Here is a 16,285-nt window from a genome sequence, read left to right as displayed (position 1 = left end):
ATATGTTAAAGACATATTAAATTATAAAAGGAACTTTTATTCCCCTGTTTTAGTTGTTGTCTAGAAGGCTTACTGCCTCCAACTGCTAACCTAAGCCTCTAGGTTAGGAGTAGCTTCTAGCCACCATACAATCTAATGTATAGAATGTTTTCCACCTCTGAGACTTACTGCTTAATAAGCTCACCCTTTCTAGTTCTTTCTGAACTCTTGACTGGCTGGTTCAACTCAGCTTTTCTGGCTTAAACCCCTTTGCCAGCTGACTTATTCAATCTGGCTTTTCTCTCAGCCTCTGAATTGCTTTGCTTGACCTTAAACTAACCCAAGCAACTTTTCTAATCTCCTGGCTCCTTCTCATTCTATGGCTTGTTCTGTCTTTACCTGGTAGCTTTGGTTGAGTCATTGAGTTGAGAGGCAGTGCATTGCAGTTGAGTTCGTGGCAGTTCAGCTTGTGGAATTCGGAAGCAGTTTTACCAGGAGAGTTTTACAGAGAGAGGTTGAAGATGGAACAAGCCAGAGAATAAGAAGAAGATTGAAGATTAGAACACAATGCTGGAGATAGTTTGAAGCCAAGCAGAGCAATTCTGGGGCTGAGAGAGAAGCCAGATTGAATAAGTCAGCTGGAAGAGGAGTATGAGCCAGAACAGCTAAATTAAACCAGTGAGCCGAGAGCTCAGTAAGAACAAGAAAGGGCGAGTTTGTTAAGTAGGGGATCTCAGAGGCTGAAAACATTCTAGACCTAGGTTAGATTGTACGGAGGCTAGAAGCTTCAAGGACTAGGCCTAGGTTAGCAGATGGAGGCAGTAAGCCTCAGAGCCAACAATTACCTCAGGAGAATAAAAGTTCCTTTTACACTAAATACTCAAACCTGCAATATGCTATGAAGATAATCGGTCATGTTTCTAAAAATCACAGCTGAGTGTGGTGGCACATGCCTTTAAACCCAGCACCCTGAGAGGCAAAAGCGGGTGCATCTCTGAGTCTGAGGCCAGCTGATCTATATAGTGAAACCATGTCTCAAAAAAACAAGCAAAAAATTTCACAGAAATTTATTCTAACATAGACAGTATTCACCATTCCACCTATCTTTCCTCGACAATCATCTGGTAGATGAAATTAAATATTTTGTTAGAGAAAATTTAACTGTTAAACTGTATAGCAATCTTTAAGAGTAAGAGGAGCATGGAAAAGAAACAACCAGCATGTGTGTGAATAATTTGTAAAAGCTATTGGAAGTGAGCTAACTTATACTGGGTTTTGACAGAGCAGACTTAGGAGCAGAGAAGGAAGACATCTGGGAGTAGTGAACAGGATTCATAAAGACAAAGGTGCAAGCACAATCATGTTTCCAAACGGTTTGTCAATATGGTTTGTACTGAGAAACGAAGACACAAACGGAATACGCAATACACTTGTTGGCTGAAACAAGGGAAAGGAGAAGGTTATACTGAAAGGCTTGAAACAAGGTGTTAGAGGAAGACTAGTTCTATTAATAGACAAGTGAATTAAGGTAATAGCTTATTTTAATTAGCTACTAGGGACTACAAGCACCATGGATTGCAAACAGAAGAGGTAGGGAAATAGCTTAGGAGGGTGTGAGGTAGGCAGAAAAAAACACTCTTTGGCAATGAGGTTAAACTGTTGAAATGGAGACAAAAGAGGCTTCGTGATATAAATGAAGAACAGAAAAGAGTTGAAGTCTACTCTGAGCATCTCTAGGGTTTGGGCAAGGAAACACTGGTAGGAAACTATAAATGTCTGAGAAACAAAATCCAGTTTGATAATAGCTATGATCCCAATCAAGTAACTGAACTGCATTTTAATAGATGCCTTTAGTGATTGACCTCAAAAGTTACAGGGCGATAGAAAGTGATGGGGGGAGTCTTTCAACAGCATCCATCACACTGATGCAATGGAGGCATTTGCTTACTCCACTTACTATGACTGCCGCCGTTGCAAACTTCACTTTTAGAAAGATTAGGATTATTCCGGGAAGGATACCCATTCACCCTCTGGGTAGCAGGATCTTGGCAGTTCCTTGGCTGTCTGAGCGAGTTCATAGAAGTGCGGCGCCCTCTAGGGTGCACGGAGGAAGCAGGGCTCAATCAAAAAAGTAAAGCCGCTGAAGCAGGAAGAATGAAAGACAGGAAAAAAGGATTCAGAGATCAAGAACCGTTAAGCTTTTCCAAGGCCAGGAACCAAGCCAGCCTGGCCCCGTACGGCCTAAGGAGGTGCAACCCCTCTCCCCAGCATGGAAGTCCAGGAGCATTCCCTCACCTGCTTAAGCGCAACAGACGCCCTGGAAGCGGAGGCTCGCACAGTAGGAAGCAATAACCCGGAAACATTGAGACCAACGGAAGTAATCATGGTGTCGCCTAGGCAACAGTGGTGCAGCCATCCTAACTCCGCCCTCTTCTAACCTGAAAAGGAAGGCGCGAATGGAAAGAAACAATTAGGTTCAGAAGGCCGGCGTCCAGAAGGCAGTACAAAAAAGTCGGGAGCCTTCGGGACTGGAGCCTTCGGGAGAGGGGGCTAAGACGTGAGAAGGTGGAAGCTTCTGCAGCTAATGTCCTCACCAGAAACGGCAGAGGAGGTGCCTTGTCATCCACCCACCTGGAGCTTATCAGAGAGAGCAGAAGCTTCCCTTAGCCTTAAAAATGCGAGATGGTGGGAGGGGCGTCCACGTGGACATGGTGGAGGTGGGGCAAAGGATTTAAGATAAAAGTGATAGGATTCTTTTGGTGTTTTTGTTTTTGTTTTGCTTTGCTTTTTTTTTTTTTTTTTTTTTTTTTTTTTTTTTTTTTTTTTTTTTTTTATGAGAGAGGGTTTCTCTGTGTATCCTCATTTTGTAGACCATGCTGGCCTGGAACTCACAGAGATCTGCTTGCTTTTGCCTCCCTGTGTCCTGGGATTGCAGTCATGAACTACCTCGCCTGGCTTGGAAGGATTTCTTTTAACTGCTTCTGGGGTCCTTTTTCACCTGTCATGGTTGCTTGGTTCAGCCTTGATATGAGAGTTTGTGCCTTGTCTTACTGTAACTTGGTATTCCATGTTTGGTTGAATCTGTGGGAGAACGGCGGGGGGAGGGGGACGGCGGAAGGAGAGGAGCTAAATGGAGAGGAGAGAGGAAAACTGCAGCTGGGATGTTAATATATAAGAGAAGAACAAATAATCTTTTTTTTTAAGTGGGAGAATTTAAGAAATAAAAAATATAAAAATAAGGACTAGGAGGTGAGCAGAATTTAGAGACTGAAGCTAGGCTCAAAAAGGAAAACAAGGATGAGGGAAGGAAATAAACCTCAACTACTGACTGTCAGACAGGAGTTGGAAAATTATGCACATGCCCTGTACTTGAAGCCTGAAGACAGAAATTTAGGAACAAGTTGGAAACATAAAGGGAACCATAAAAAGTTAAAACGAAGGAATCTGAAAATAATGGAAGAGTATACCAGTTAATCTGTACCTCACAATCATCCAGAAAAGCTTAAACACCAGCTTTGGACCTCAGTCCCCAGGGCCACTGGACGAGAAAACCATAAACTTCTGAGTGAATCCATTAGCTAAATTAAGAGCTACTCCTATTTTTTTAACGCATCACAGTTTCCACAATCACAGAGTTTATTGTTTACATAAGTTTAAGTCAGTGACTTCAAGGCACATGGTCCTAAGAGACTATTGAATGAATGAATGTTTTAAATTCATTTATTTCAAAAGAATCTTCCTCATCTCATTCACATCTGTGGGGTATTTTTTTTTTCACTTAAAATTTTCTTCAGGTAGCACACATGATAATAATAGAGGACATTGTGGAGTACTTAACCGTTTACCAACTGTGATGCCAAGAGCTTTTTGGCTTGCAATTGCTTGATTCACTTATTTTCCCTTCCTAACAACTAATGAAAGTGTGGTAATAAAAGTTATGCAGAGTTCTGTCATAACTGGTAGAATTTAGCTTTCAAGTCAAGACTGACTTCAGAGTCCAAGCTGTCTATTAATGTCAGAAACTTCATTACTCCATAGATAAGAACCCCCCTGAATGCATTCCAAAATGTGAATTCTATGAGGCTGCAGAGATGTCTCAGCAGTTAAGAGCACTAGCTGCTCTTCTAGATAATAGGATAATAGGGATTCAATTCCAAAAAAAACTCAGTCTCCAAGATTTAATAAAAATCTGTAAATCCAGTTCCAAGAGAGCCAATAACCTCCACTGACACCAGGCACTGATATAGTGTGCAGAAATGCATGTAGACAAAACACTCATACCCATAAAATATTTTGTTTTAATTTTAAAATATGAATTCTCTTTCATCTTATACATCAACAGAGCAATCCCCCTTTCAGACAAATGAGGACTGGAAGAGTGTAGCGGAGAGCTCTTATAACTTGGAAGGTTTGGACTCACTTTGGTGACATGAATATGTGAAGCTGTGGCCTGGCTTTGTGTTTCACATCCAATTCACTAAAACTTGTAGAATTATGGTCTGTCCCTGGAACAAATCCCTATCTTAGCTTTTCTACAAGACTGTATTTTCCTTCTCAACCATTACTACCAACGCTTAATCTAGTTATCAACTAGGAAAAAAAAAAATAAAGGCCCTTTACTTTCAAATTACTCATTTTAAAAATTCTACATGTGAATAAAAACTAGCAATTGTAGAAACATTAGAAACATACAGCACACTAACATATTTGAACTGTGGTTGCAGACTTTCAGTTTTAACATTCTTTAATGCTATAATATACAAAAATCTAATCCTTAACAAAGTTGGGCGTTTTCCTTATAAACTGCCTTCTATTATCTAGTCTCTCCCATAAAGACAAGTTTTTGACTATACACATTGTTTTGAGTTATTTTTAAGTGATTATCTACTTAAAATATAAGATTTTCAATGGGAAATAATCATGGGATCTAATTCTAACACAAATTGGAAATTCTTTGTAGACATTTGTTTAGACCCTGCCAAAATATCTCTTGCTGCTTCTAAGAGTCAGTCTCTCCCCTCTCTATTTATCCTTCCTATCAGCTTTGAGTTCTTTCCAAACTAGCTCAAAGGAAAAAAGAAATTATTTAAGATTGTGTCACCTTCAAAATTGTGACCAATCTCCTTAGATTCATGGTTATTTCTAAATATTTTTCTTTTAATTAATTAATTAATTAATTAATATTATTTATTGCACTTTATTCATTTTGTAATCTGGCTATAGCCCCCACCTAGTCTCTTCCCAGTCCCACCCATCCTCCCTCTTCTCCCCCTATGCCCATCCTCTAGTCTACTGATAGGGGAGGAAGAAGTCTGACTTCCTCCTAATAGGCTATCTGACCCTAGCCTATCAGGGCTCATCAGGGCTGGCTGCATCATCTTTCTTTGTGGCTTGGCAAGGCTGCACCTCCCAAGGGAGAGGTGATCAAATAACCAGTCACTGAGTTCATGTCAGAGACAGCCCATGATCCCCTTACTAGGGTACCCACCTGGAAATGAGGAGCCTATGGGCTTCATTTACCTCCAGGTGCAGCTAGACCACTCATGGGTATATATCTGAAAGATGTTCAACCATACAAGGACATTTAGTCAACCATGTTCAATGCAGCTTTATTCGTAACAGCCAGAATCTGGAAATAACCTACATGTCCCCCAATGGAGGAATGACTACAGAAATTGTGGTACATTTACACAATAGAATACTATTAAGCAATTAAAAACAAGGAAATGATGAAATTTGCAGGCAAATGGATGGAACAAGAAAAGATCATCCTGAGTGAGGTAACCCAGAAGCAGAAAGACATATGGTATATCCTCACTTATAAGTGGATATTAGCCACATAACATAGGATAAACATACAAAAATCTATAGTCCTAAAAGCTAAACAACAGTGACGACTCTAGGGAAGATGTTCAATCCTCATTCAGAAGTACACACGTGGTAGACATTGAAAGCAGGAGAAGACAGGGAACAGGAAAAGAGCCTACCGAAAAGGGCCTCTGAAAGACTCTACTGATCAGTGTATTGAAACATATGCTGAGACTCATAGCCAAACTTTGGAGAGAGTGCAGAGAACCTTATGGAATAAGGGGGAGATAGAAAGACAGGAGCTCCACAAGGAGACCAACAGAGCCAAAAACTCTGGGTCCAGGGGTCCCTGCAGAGACCAATTCTCCAAAAACGAACCATGCATGGAGAAGACCCCGAGACCCTACTCAGATAACGTCCATAAGCTTCTCAGTTTTCTTTTTCTTTTTTTTTTAAAGATTTATTAATTTAGTTTATGTATGAGTGCTATATCTGCATGTACACCAGCACACCAGAAGAGGGCATCAGATCCCAGTGTAGATGTTTGAGAGCCACCATGTGGCTGTTGGGAATTGAATTTAGGACCTCTGGAAGAACAGACAGTGCTCTTTTTTCTCTCCCTCTTTTATTTTATTTTATTTTTATATTAATTACAGTTTATTTACTTTTAATTCCAGCTGTAGCCCCCTCCTTCATTTCCTCCCATTCCCACCCTCCCTCCCTCATCTCTTCCCATGCCCCTCTCCAAGTACACTGTTAAGGGAGATCCTCCTCCACTTCCATCTGACCCTAGCCTATCAGGTCTCATCAGGACTGGATGCATTGTGTTCCTCTGTGGCCTGGTAAGGCTGCTCCCCCCTCACGGGGAGGTGATCAAGGAGCCAGCCACTGAGTTCATGTCAGAGACAGTCCTTGTTCCCATTACTAGCGAACCCACTTGGACACTGAGCTGCCATGGGCTACATCTGAGCAGAGGTTCAAGGTTACCTCCATGAATGGTCCTTGGTTGGAGTATCAGTCTCAGAAAAGACCTCTGGGCCCATATTTTTTGGTTCTATTGCTCTCCTTGTGGAGCTCCGCAGACAGTGCTCTTAACCACTGAGCCATCTCTCCAGCCCCCTAAATCATTCTTTTTTAGTGTTTCCTATGCTTAGAGGATCAAACCTAGGACCTCATGCATGCAAGTTACTCAACCAAAACCTAATATATTCAAAACATTTTCATTTCACCTTGCAGTCAATAGATATGCTTAATGAGACAATTTAGTCTGTTTTGAGGTAACTCCCTGTGTATTTTATACTGCATTACACTTCAGATTCAGACTAGGCAAATGTCAAGTGCCCAGTAATCACATGTGGTAGGTGGCCACTGTGCAAGGCAAAATAGATCTGACTCCTTACTCCATTTGATGCATTATCGCATATCTTCTCCCAAAAGCCCCCCCCCCAAAAAAAAAAGCATCTAGCTCTTTACTACTCATGTGAAACCAGCTGACATTGTCAGGATTACTTGGAGATTATAATAAATTTTGATATTCAGACATTAGACAAGGCTTTAGCACAGTCAGAAATTCATTTAAAAAGTGAACTGGAGAGGGGGGCCAAGATGGCGGCGCCTGGAGAACACTGTGTCTGAGAAAAAGGACAACACTCTCCATGCAGCGACCAGGAGAGTGAACTCTGGGCCCTAAAACTACAGCAATCGTGTTTCCCAGGTGAGGGGAGGCTCCCACAGCATGGGAATTGGTCAGGTCCACTCTCCATTGGCCCAGCCAGAACCCGGAAAAGATCCCTGGGTAACACGGGCATTGGGTCTCCTGGCTGGAGCCGCAAGCCTGCAAGTCCCGATCACTTTCCCAGGCTGATTGGTGGGCACAAGGGTACCAGAGACTGAGAGACCCAGTCGCAAGAAAACCCCACGGGGAAGGAAAGTTATGAGACTGATCACGGGTCACCCAGTCTTTCCTTGGAAGGTCTCACTGAACTCCGGTACCCGCACCATCACAACTGAGCTCCCGCCACTCGCAGAGAGCTGCTGCACGCCCAGCTCAAAATCCCTACTCCCTCTTCAGAGGAGGCAGGAGGCGGCCAGCAGAAGGTGTCCAGCAGAATCTGCCACAGACAACATTGTCTGTACCCCAACCCGAGATCGGGGCTGAGAAAACCCAATCCTTTCGAGCACTCCCCCAAACGCCACCATAACCCTGCCACAGCGGAGCGGAAGGATAAAGAGGCGCACAGTGGCTTCACAGAGCCAAGACCCCAGTGCGGCTGGCTGCTCCTAGCAAACAAACTTCAGCTGGGGATCTGGGACTGTGGTCATTCAACACGTCCTGAGACTCTCCTGGGTCCAGCCCAATAAGGTCTAGCACCAAGTCCTACCACCGGCAGCCCCCCGACCCCTGGCAGAGAAACCCCTGCTCAGGATCGGGACTGAGAAGTCCCAAACCCTTCTGGCACTCCCTGAGAGCACCACCATAAGCTTGCCCTAGTGGAGGGGAAGGTCAGAGGGGAAGGACAGAGAGGCAGCCTGCCACAGGACACAGCACCCCCTCTCCAGCTTACCCAGTGGCCCCTGGCAGAGAAACCCAAGCTCTGGATCTGAGGACACTCAACCCTACCTGGTACTCTCTCGGGATCAGCAAACATAGGTTCTACCGCCAGGCTGCTTCTGGCAGAGAGATCTGGGCCCAGGATCTGGGATTGAGAACACTCAACCTAACTCTTTCCCGTGCTACCCCGGGACCAGTCAACATAACCCCTCCTGGCAGAGGGAAAGGACAGAGAGGCAGCACACAGGAAAGGTGGACACCGAGTCCTATGGGCACAGTGTCACAGAACTGACTGTTAGCCAACCCGTGCATTTTCCACAGCAGGACCAAATTAGAGAGTAGAGAGCGAGGGGACCCCTGTGCATTCCAAATGGTCCTGCAAGAGAGTGAGTGAGCCTTCTAGGGAGAGTTTGCCCCAGACTCAGGGACTCTCCATAAAAGCAACCAGATGAGATTCCTGCCACCCACACCCCTAGTGTAGGCATCATAGGGATTCTTGGGATAGCGACCTCAACGTTGAAACCTCTCCCTTGTGGGTCCACCAGTGTAATCCAGGGAAACAATCCCTGGACCTCAGACAGAACTGCATAATAGTGACCTGCAGGCCACTGCAATAGTCAGAGAATCCCGGCATGCAGACTGCGCCCACTAAAAGCGCATGCGAATAGCGCCAGCATCACATTCCTTACTTAGGCAAAACTAAAACCACAATGCACACTCACAAACCAGTGAACCTCTCTCATCTTCCTGAAAAAACAGTCCAGAAAACAGAAAGAGACGATCATAGCCCGAACTACAAACTCGAGGAACAAACAGTGAAGGTTATAAATAAACAAATGGCTAGAGGCAGGCATAAGAACACACTGAACAAAAATCAGGACATAATGACCTCACCAGCAACCCCACAAACCAATGGACACTTCAGTTCACTAGATATACAAGAAAACGACCTCAAAACTATGTTTCTCCAGCTATTAGAGGCCCATAAAGATGAAATGAACAAAGCCCTCAGAGAAATAGCCAAAGAAATCGAGACGAACAAATAGGAAACAAATAGAGCTCTCAGAGAAATGACCACGAAAATTGAGGCAAACAAAGAAGAAATGAACAAAGCTCTCAAAGAAATGTCCACACAAATGAAGGCAAATAAAGAAGAAATAAACAAAGCTGTCATAGAAATACAGGCAGTTATAGCCAAGGAAGTAGAGGCACAATTAGTGATACATAGAGAGAAAACGGACAAAAAAAATAGAAGCTGTCATTGAAAAGCAGGACTCCACATTCAAACAGATGAAGGAAATGGTGCAAGACATGAAAACAGAATTAGAATCAATAAAGAAAACACAAATAGAGAAAAACCAGGAGCTGGAGAACATAGAGAAAAGATCAGGAACTACAAAGGTAAGCATCACCAACAGAATACAAGAGATGGAAGAAAGAATCTCAGGAGCCGAAGATACACTTGCGGAAATTGACACGTCTCTCAAAGAAAAAATAAAATCAGAAAAGTTCCAAACACAAAACATCCAAGAAATCAAGGACACCATGAAATGACAAAATCTAAGAATAGTAGGAGTAGAAGAAAAAGAAGACATCAGGCTCAAAGGTCCGGAAAATATTTTCAAGAAAATTATAGAAGAAAACTTTCCCAACTTAAAGAAGGAGATGGCCATAAACATACAAGAGGCCTACAGAACACCAAGTTAACTAGACCAGAAAAGAAATTCTTCACGTCACATCATAGTCAAAAGACTGAACCTACAGAACAAAGAAAAAATTCTAAAAGCAGCAAGGGAAAAAGGCCAAGTAACATATGAAGGTAGACCTATCAGAATCACACCAGATTTCTCAACAGAAACTAAAAAAGCCAGAAGGGCCTGGACAGAAATCATATAGTCCTTAAGGGACCACAGATTCCAACACAGACTACTATACCCAGCAAAACTTTCAATCAACATAGACGGAGAATTCAAAATATTCCATGACAAAACCAAATTTAAACAATATCTACATAGTAACCCAGCTCTACAGAAGTTACTAGAAGGGAAATTCCAAGCCAAAGAAAACAGCTAAATCTAAGGAAACAGAGGAAATAGATAACTACACAACAACAACAACAACAACAAAAACCCAAAAGAATACAAGCAATGAAACTCAGTGACACCACCAACCTCACATCAAAAGTAAGTAACAATTGTTGGTCACGAGTATCTATCAACATCAACAGACTCAATTCCCCAATAAGAATACACAGAATAAAAGAATGGTTGCGGAAACAGGATCCAACATTCTGTTTCATCCAAGAAACACACCTATGCAACAAAGATAAACACTGCCTCAGAGTAAAGGACTGGAAAAATGTTTTTCAAGCAAACGGTTCCAGAAAACAAGCTGGAGTAGCCATCCTAATATCTAATAAAATAGACTTTCATCCAAAGTTAATCAAAAAAGATAAGGAGGGCCACTATATTCTCATCAAAGGAAAAATCCACCAAGAGGACATCAAAATCTTGAATATCTATGCCCCAAATACAAGAGCACCTACATTCGTAAAAGGAATATTATTAAAGCTTAAATCACACATTGATCCTAATACCTTAATAGTGGGAGACTTCAACACCCCACTCTCATCAAGGGACAGATCAAATAGACAGACACCAAATAGGGAAATAAAAACACTCACAGAATCCCTAAATCAAATGGACCTAATAGATGTCTACAGATCTTTTCACCCAAACTCAAAAGAGTACACCTTCTTTTCAGCACCGCATGGAACCTTCTCCAAAATAGACCACAAAGCAAGCCTCAACAGATACAAAAAGATTGAAATAATCCTGTATTCTATCTGACCACTATGGACTAAAACTGGACTTCAACAACAACAGAAATAACAAAAAGCCGACACACACATGGAAACTGAACAACTTGTTACACAATGACAGCTGGGTTAAGGAAGAAATAAAGAAAGAAATTAATGACTTCCTAGAATTCAATGAAAATAAAGGCACAACATACTCAAATTTACGAGACACATTGAAAGCAGTGCTCAGAGGAAAATTTGTAGCACTAAGTACCTGCAAGAAGAAATTCGTAACATCACATAAAAACAACTTAATGGTCCAAGTGAAAACCCTAGAAAAAAAAGAAGCAGATACACCCAAGAGGAGCTGATGGCTGGAAATAATCAAACTCAGGGCTAAAATCAAACAATTAGAAACAAATAAAACTATTCAAAGAATCAATGAATCAAAAAGCTGGTTCTTTGAGAAAATCAACAAGATAGACAAACCCTTAGCCAAACTAACTAAAAAGCAGAGAGAATCTATCCAAATCAGCAAAATCAGAAAAGAAAGGGGTGACATAACTACAGACACAGAGGAAATTTAAACAATAATTAAGTCATACTACAAAAGCCTGTATGTCACAAAATTTGAAAACCTAATGAAATGGACAATTTTTTTGATAGATTCCATCTTCCAACATTAAGTCAAGATCAGATAGAAAGACTGAATAGCCCTATATCCCCCAAGGAAATTGAAGCACTCATTCACAATCTCCCCTCCAAAAAAAGCACTGGGCCAGATGGTTTCAGCGTGGAATTCTACCAGACCTTCAAAGAAGTGCTAACACCAATTCTCTCCAAACTATTCCACAAAATAGAAATAGAAGGTACATTACCAAACTCATTCTATGAAGCCACAGTCACCCTGATACTAAGCCACACAAAGACCCAACAAAAAAGAGAACTTCAGACCTATCTCTCTTATGAACATTGATGCAAAAATACTCAATAAAATACTTGCAAACCGAATCCAAGAACACATCAAACATATCATCCACCATGACCAAGTAGGCTTCATCCCAGGCATGCAAGGGTGGTTCAACATACGGAAATCCATCAATGTGATCCACCACATAAACAAACTGAAGGAGAAAAACCACATAATCATCGCCTTAGATGCTGAAAAAGCATTTGACAAAGTCCAACACCCATTCATGTTTAAAGTCTTGGAGAGATCAGAGATACAAGGCACATATCTAAACATAGTAAAGGCAATATACAGCAAGCCTATAGCAAACATCAAACTCAATGGAGAGAAACGTAAATCCATCCCACTGAGATCAGGGACAAGAAAAGGCTGCCCACTCTCTCCATACCTCTTCAACATAGTAGTTGAAGTCCTAGCCAGAGCAATAAGACAACTACAGGAGATCAAGGGGATACAAATTGGAAATAGAGGTCAAAGTGTCACTATTCGCAGATGATATGATAGTATATATACATGAGTGACCCCAAAAATTCAACCAAACAACTCCTTCAGCTGATAAAGTGGCAGTAAAGTGGCAGGATACAAAATCAACTCAAAAAAATCAGAAGCCAAAGGGCCAAGACAAAGACAAAAGGGCCAAGAAAGAAATTAGGGAAACAACACCCTTCACTATAGCCACTAACTACATAACGTACCTTGGAGTGACACTAACCAAACAAGTGAAAGACCTGTTTGAGAAAAACTTCAAGTCTCTGAAGAAAGAAATTGAAGAAGATATCAGAAGATGTAAAGATCTCCCATGCTCATGGATTGGTAGGATTAACATTGTGAAAATGTCCATCCTGCCAAACGCAATCTACAGATTCAACACAATTCCCATCAAAATACCAACTCAATTCTTTACAGACCTTGAAAAATGATTCTCAGCTTCATATGGAGAAACAAAAAATCCAGAATCTCCAAAATGATCCTGTACAACAACAGATCATCTGGATGTATCTCCATCCCCGACCTCAAGCTGTACTACAGAGCAATAGTAATAAAAACTGCATGGTATTGGCACAGAAACAGAAAGGAGGATCAATGGAACTGCATAGAAGACCCCACACACCTATGAATACTTGATTTTTGACAAACAGCCAAAACCATTCAATGGAAAAAAGACAGCATCTTCAACAAATGGTGCTGGTCCAACTGGATGTCTACATGCAGAAAAATGAAAATAGATCCATATTTATCACCCTGCACAAAACTAAAGTCCAAGTGGATCAAAGACCTCAACATAAAACCAGATACTCTAAATCTGTTAGAAGAAAGAGTGGGGAACAGCCTAGAACTCATTGGCACAGGAGACAACTTCCTGTACAGAACACCAAAAGCACAGGCTCTAAGAGCAACAATCAATAAATGGGACCTCATGAAACTGAAAAGCTTCTGTAAAGCAAAGGACACCGTCATCAAAACAAAACGACTGCCTACAGATTGGGAAAGAATCTTCACTAACCCTTTATCTGACAGAGGACTAAAATCCAGTATATACAAAGAACTTAAGAAGCTGAAAAGCAGCAAACCAAGTAATCCAATTAAAAAATGGGGAACAGAGCTAAACAGAGAATTCTCGACAGAGGAATATCAAATGGCAGAGAAACACTTAAAAGAAATGCTCATCCTCATTAGCCATTAGGGAAATGCAAATCAAACGACCCTGAGAATTCACCTCACACCCATCAGAATGGCCAAGATGAAAAAGTCAAGTGACAACACATGCTGGAGAGGTTGTGGAGAAAGGGGAACCCTCCTCCACTGCTGGTGGGAATGTAAACTGCTACAACCACTTTGGAAATCTATGTGGCGCTTTCTGATACAATTAGGAATACTTCTTCCTCAAGACCCAGCTATACCACTGCTAGGGATATACCCAAAATTTGCTCAAGTACACAAAAAGGACATTTTCTAAACCATGTTTGTAGCAGCTTTATTTGTAATGGCCAGAACCTGGAAACAACTCAGATGTCCATCAGTGGAGGAATGGATACAGAAATTGTGGTATTTTTACACAATGGAATACTACTCAGCAATCATAAATGAGGAACTCATGAAATTTGCAGGCAAATGGTGGGATCTAGAAAAGATCATTCTGAGTGAAGTATCCCAGAAGGAGAAAGACAAACATGATATTTACTCACTTATATAGACCTACAAGATATGATAAACATAATGAAGACTATATTCCTAAAGTAGATAAACAAGAAAGCAGACACGAGGTAAGATGATCAGTCCTCACTTAGAAAGACAAATGAGATGTTCATTGCATGTATGACAGGAGTCTACTGCAGAAGGCATCTGAAAGACTCTACCAAGCAGTGTTTCAAAACAGATACTAAAACTCATAACCAAACCTTCGACAGAAGGGGAGTTAGTATGATGCGGAAAGGATAGGAGCCCCACAAGGACCAAATATATCTAAGCACAGGGTTTTTTTCTGAAACTGTTTTTCCAGCCAAGGACCATGTGTGGATATAACCTAGAACCTTTGCTCGGACGAAGCTCGTGGTAGCTCAATAACCAATTGGTTTCCCATAGTAAGGGCAACAGGGACTATCTCTGACAGGAACTCAATGGCAGGCTCTTTGACCTCCCCACCCCCCAAGGGAGGAGCAGTCCTGCTTGGCCACAGAGGAGGACTTTGCAGCCAGTCCTGAATATACCTGATAAAACAGGGCCAGACGAAAGGGGAGGAGGTCCTCCCCAATCCGTGGACTTGGAAAGGGGCAGGGAGAAACTGAGGGAGGGAGGGTGGGATTGGGAGGGAATAAGGGAGCAGGATACAGCTGGGATAGGGAGTTAATAAAATGTAACTAATAATAATAAACAATAAAAAAGAATACAAATGTACACACACACACACACACACACATACACAAAGAAAATCAGTGCCAACAGTGTATTTCTGATTTCTTTATATATATAATATATATATATAATACTTTATATATATAATATATTATGTATGTATATATACATATATAATATATATATATTATATATACATTAGAAAGTGTCCACAGCTGTTATGGCTTAATTGCTGGGTTTTCAATTTAATTTCATTGATAAATATGTCTGTTTTGTGCCAATACAATTTGTTTTCATTACTATAGTTTTGTAGTATGACTTGAAACAAGTGGTGGTGATATCCCCAGAAATTTTATTATTCAGGATCATTCAAGCTTGCTTGGGCTTTTTGTGTTTCCATACAAAGCTGAAAGTTGTCCTTTCAAGATCTTTAAAGAATTATGTTTCAATTTCGATGGAGATTGTATAAAATTTTAGATTGCTTTGGTAAGCTGGCCATTTTTACTATATTAATCCTATTGATCTAGGAGCATGGCCAGCTTAGTATCTTCCTATATGGGGGTTGAGGAAGTCTTCATCAAATGTTCTGCTAAAGCGCTATTGATAAGACTGGGTTGAACTTGAAAGAGTGGAGGGAGAGGTGTAAATCTGCAGTTAGCTTACCTCCCCGTGATCCTTAGCCAGATGAGAACTTTTCATAAAATTTAAGTTCCCAAAGCTCTGGATTCAATTCTCAGAACTCCCCCCACACCCAACCACCACAAATCTACCATCTTGTTCAAGTCTACTCAAGAAATTGAAAACAGGGTCCAAGGAGCATTCAAGATTTTCATTTTTATGGGCTGGAGGGATAGCTCAGCAATAATAGAACTAGCTGCTTCCTCCAGAGGTCCAGTTTTCAATTTCCAGCAACCATTTAGTGACTCACAACCGTCTATAATGAACTCTGATACCCTTTCCTGGCATGCAGGCAAACTCGTATACATAATTAAATAAATCTTTTCAAAATATTTACATGAAAAATTTTATTAGATTTATCTATCTATTGGCAAGGGGTAGGAATTAGGAATACATTCTCTCCTCCCGCTATGTGGGATACAGAGATCAAACTCAGGTAGACCTGTTTGGGAACAAGAGCTTTTATCCATTGAGCAATCTCACTGCCCAAGCATCCAAGATATAAAAAAGTTTTGTCCTAAAACAAAAATGAACTGTAACTTTTCTTGGAACCATAAGTAAAAGGAAATGAGTACTTAAAGAATGCTTGATATATTTCAGTGTGTGTGTGTGTGTGTGTGTGTGTGTGTGTGTGTGTGTGTGTGTG

At 41.2% G+C, this 16,285-nt stretch overlaps 1 protein-coding gene across 3 annotated transcripts in view; it reads right to left on the bottom strand.

Moving 5' to 3' along the window:
• Positions 1-2,332, bottom strand: part of Rbmx2 (RNA binding motif protein X-linked 2) — a 117,125-nt gene extending 114,793 nt beyond the window's left edge. For all 3 annotated transcript variants that reach the window (XR_008721398.1, XM_055618052.1, XM_055618051.1), the window contains exons 1-2: positions 2,275-2,332; positions 1,937-2,119 (exon numbers count right to left, since the gene is read on the bottom strand). Coding sequence is in view for 2 of the 3 variants with exons in the window: in XM_055618052.1 (XP_055474027.1) it covers positions 1,937-2,057 (121 nt within the window). In the remaining variant the exon portion in view is untranslated. The remainder of the gene's footprint in view (positions 1-1,936; positions 2,120-2,274) is intronic.
• Between the last annotated feature and the right edge of the window lie 13,953 nt (positions 2,333-16,285).

This window comes from Psammomys obesus, unplaced genomic scaffold (assembly GCF_907164565.1).
Source record: "Psammomys obesus unplaced genomic scaffold, mPsaObe1.curated_primary_1811, whole genome shotgun sequence".
Taxonomy (NCBI): Eukaryota; Metazoa; Chordata; class Mammalia; order Rodentia; family Muridae; genus Psammomys; species Psammomys obesus.
The sequence above is the reverse complement of the archived record's forward strand: the minus strand, read 5'-3'. Positions and strand labels throughout refer to the sequence as shown.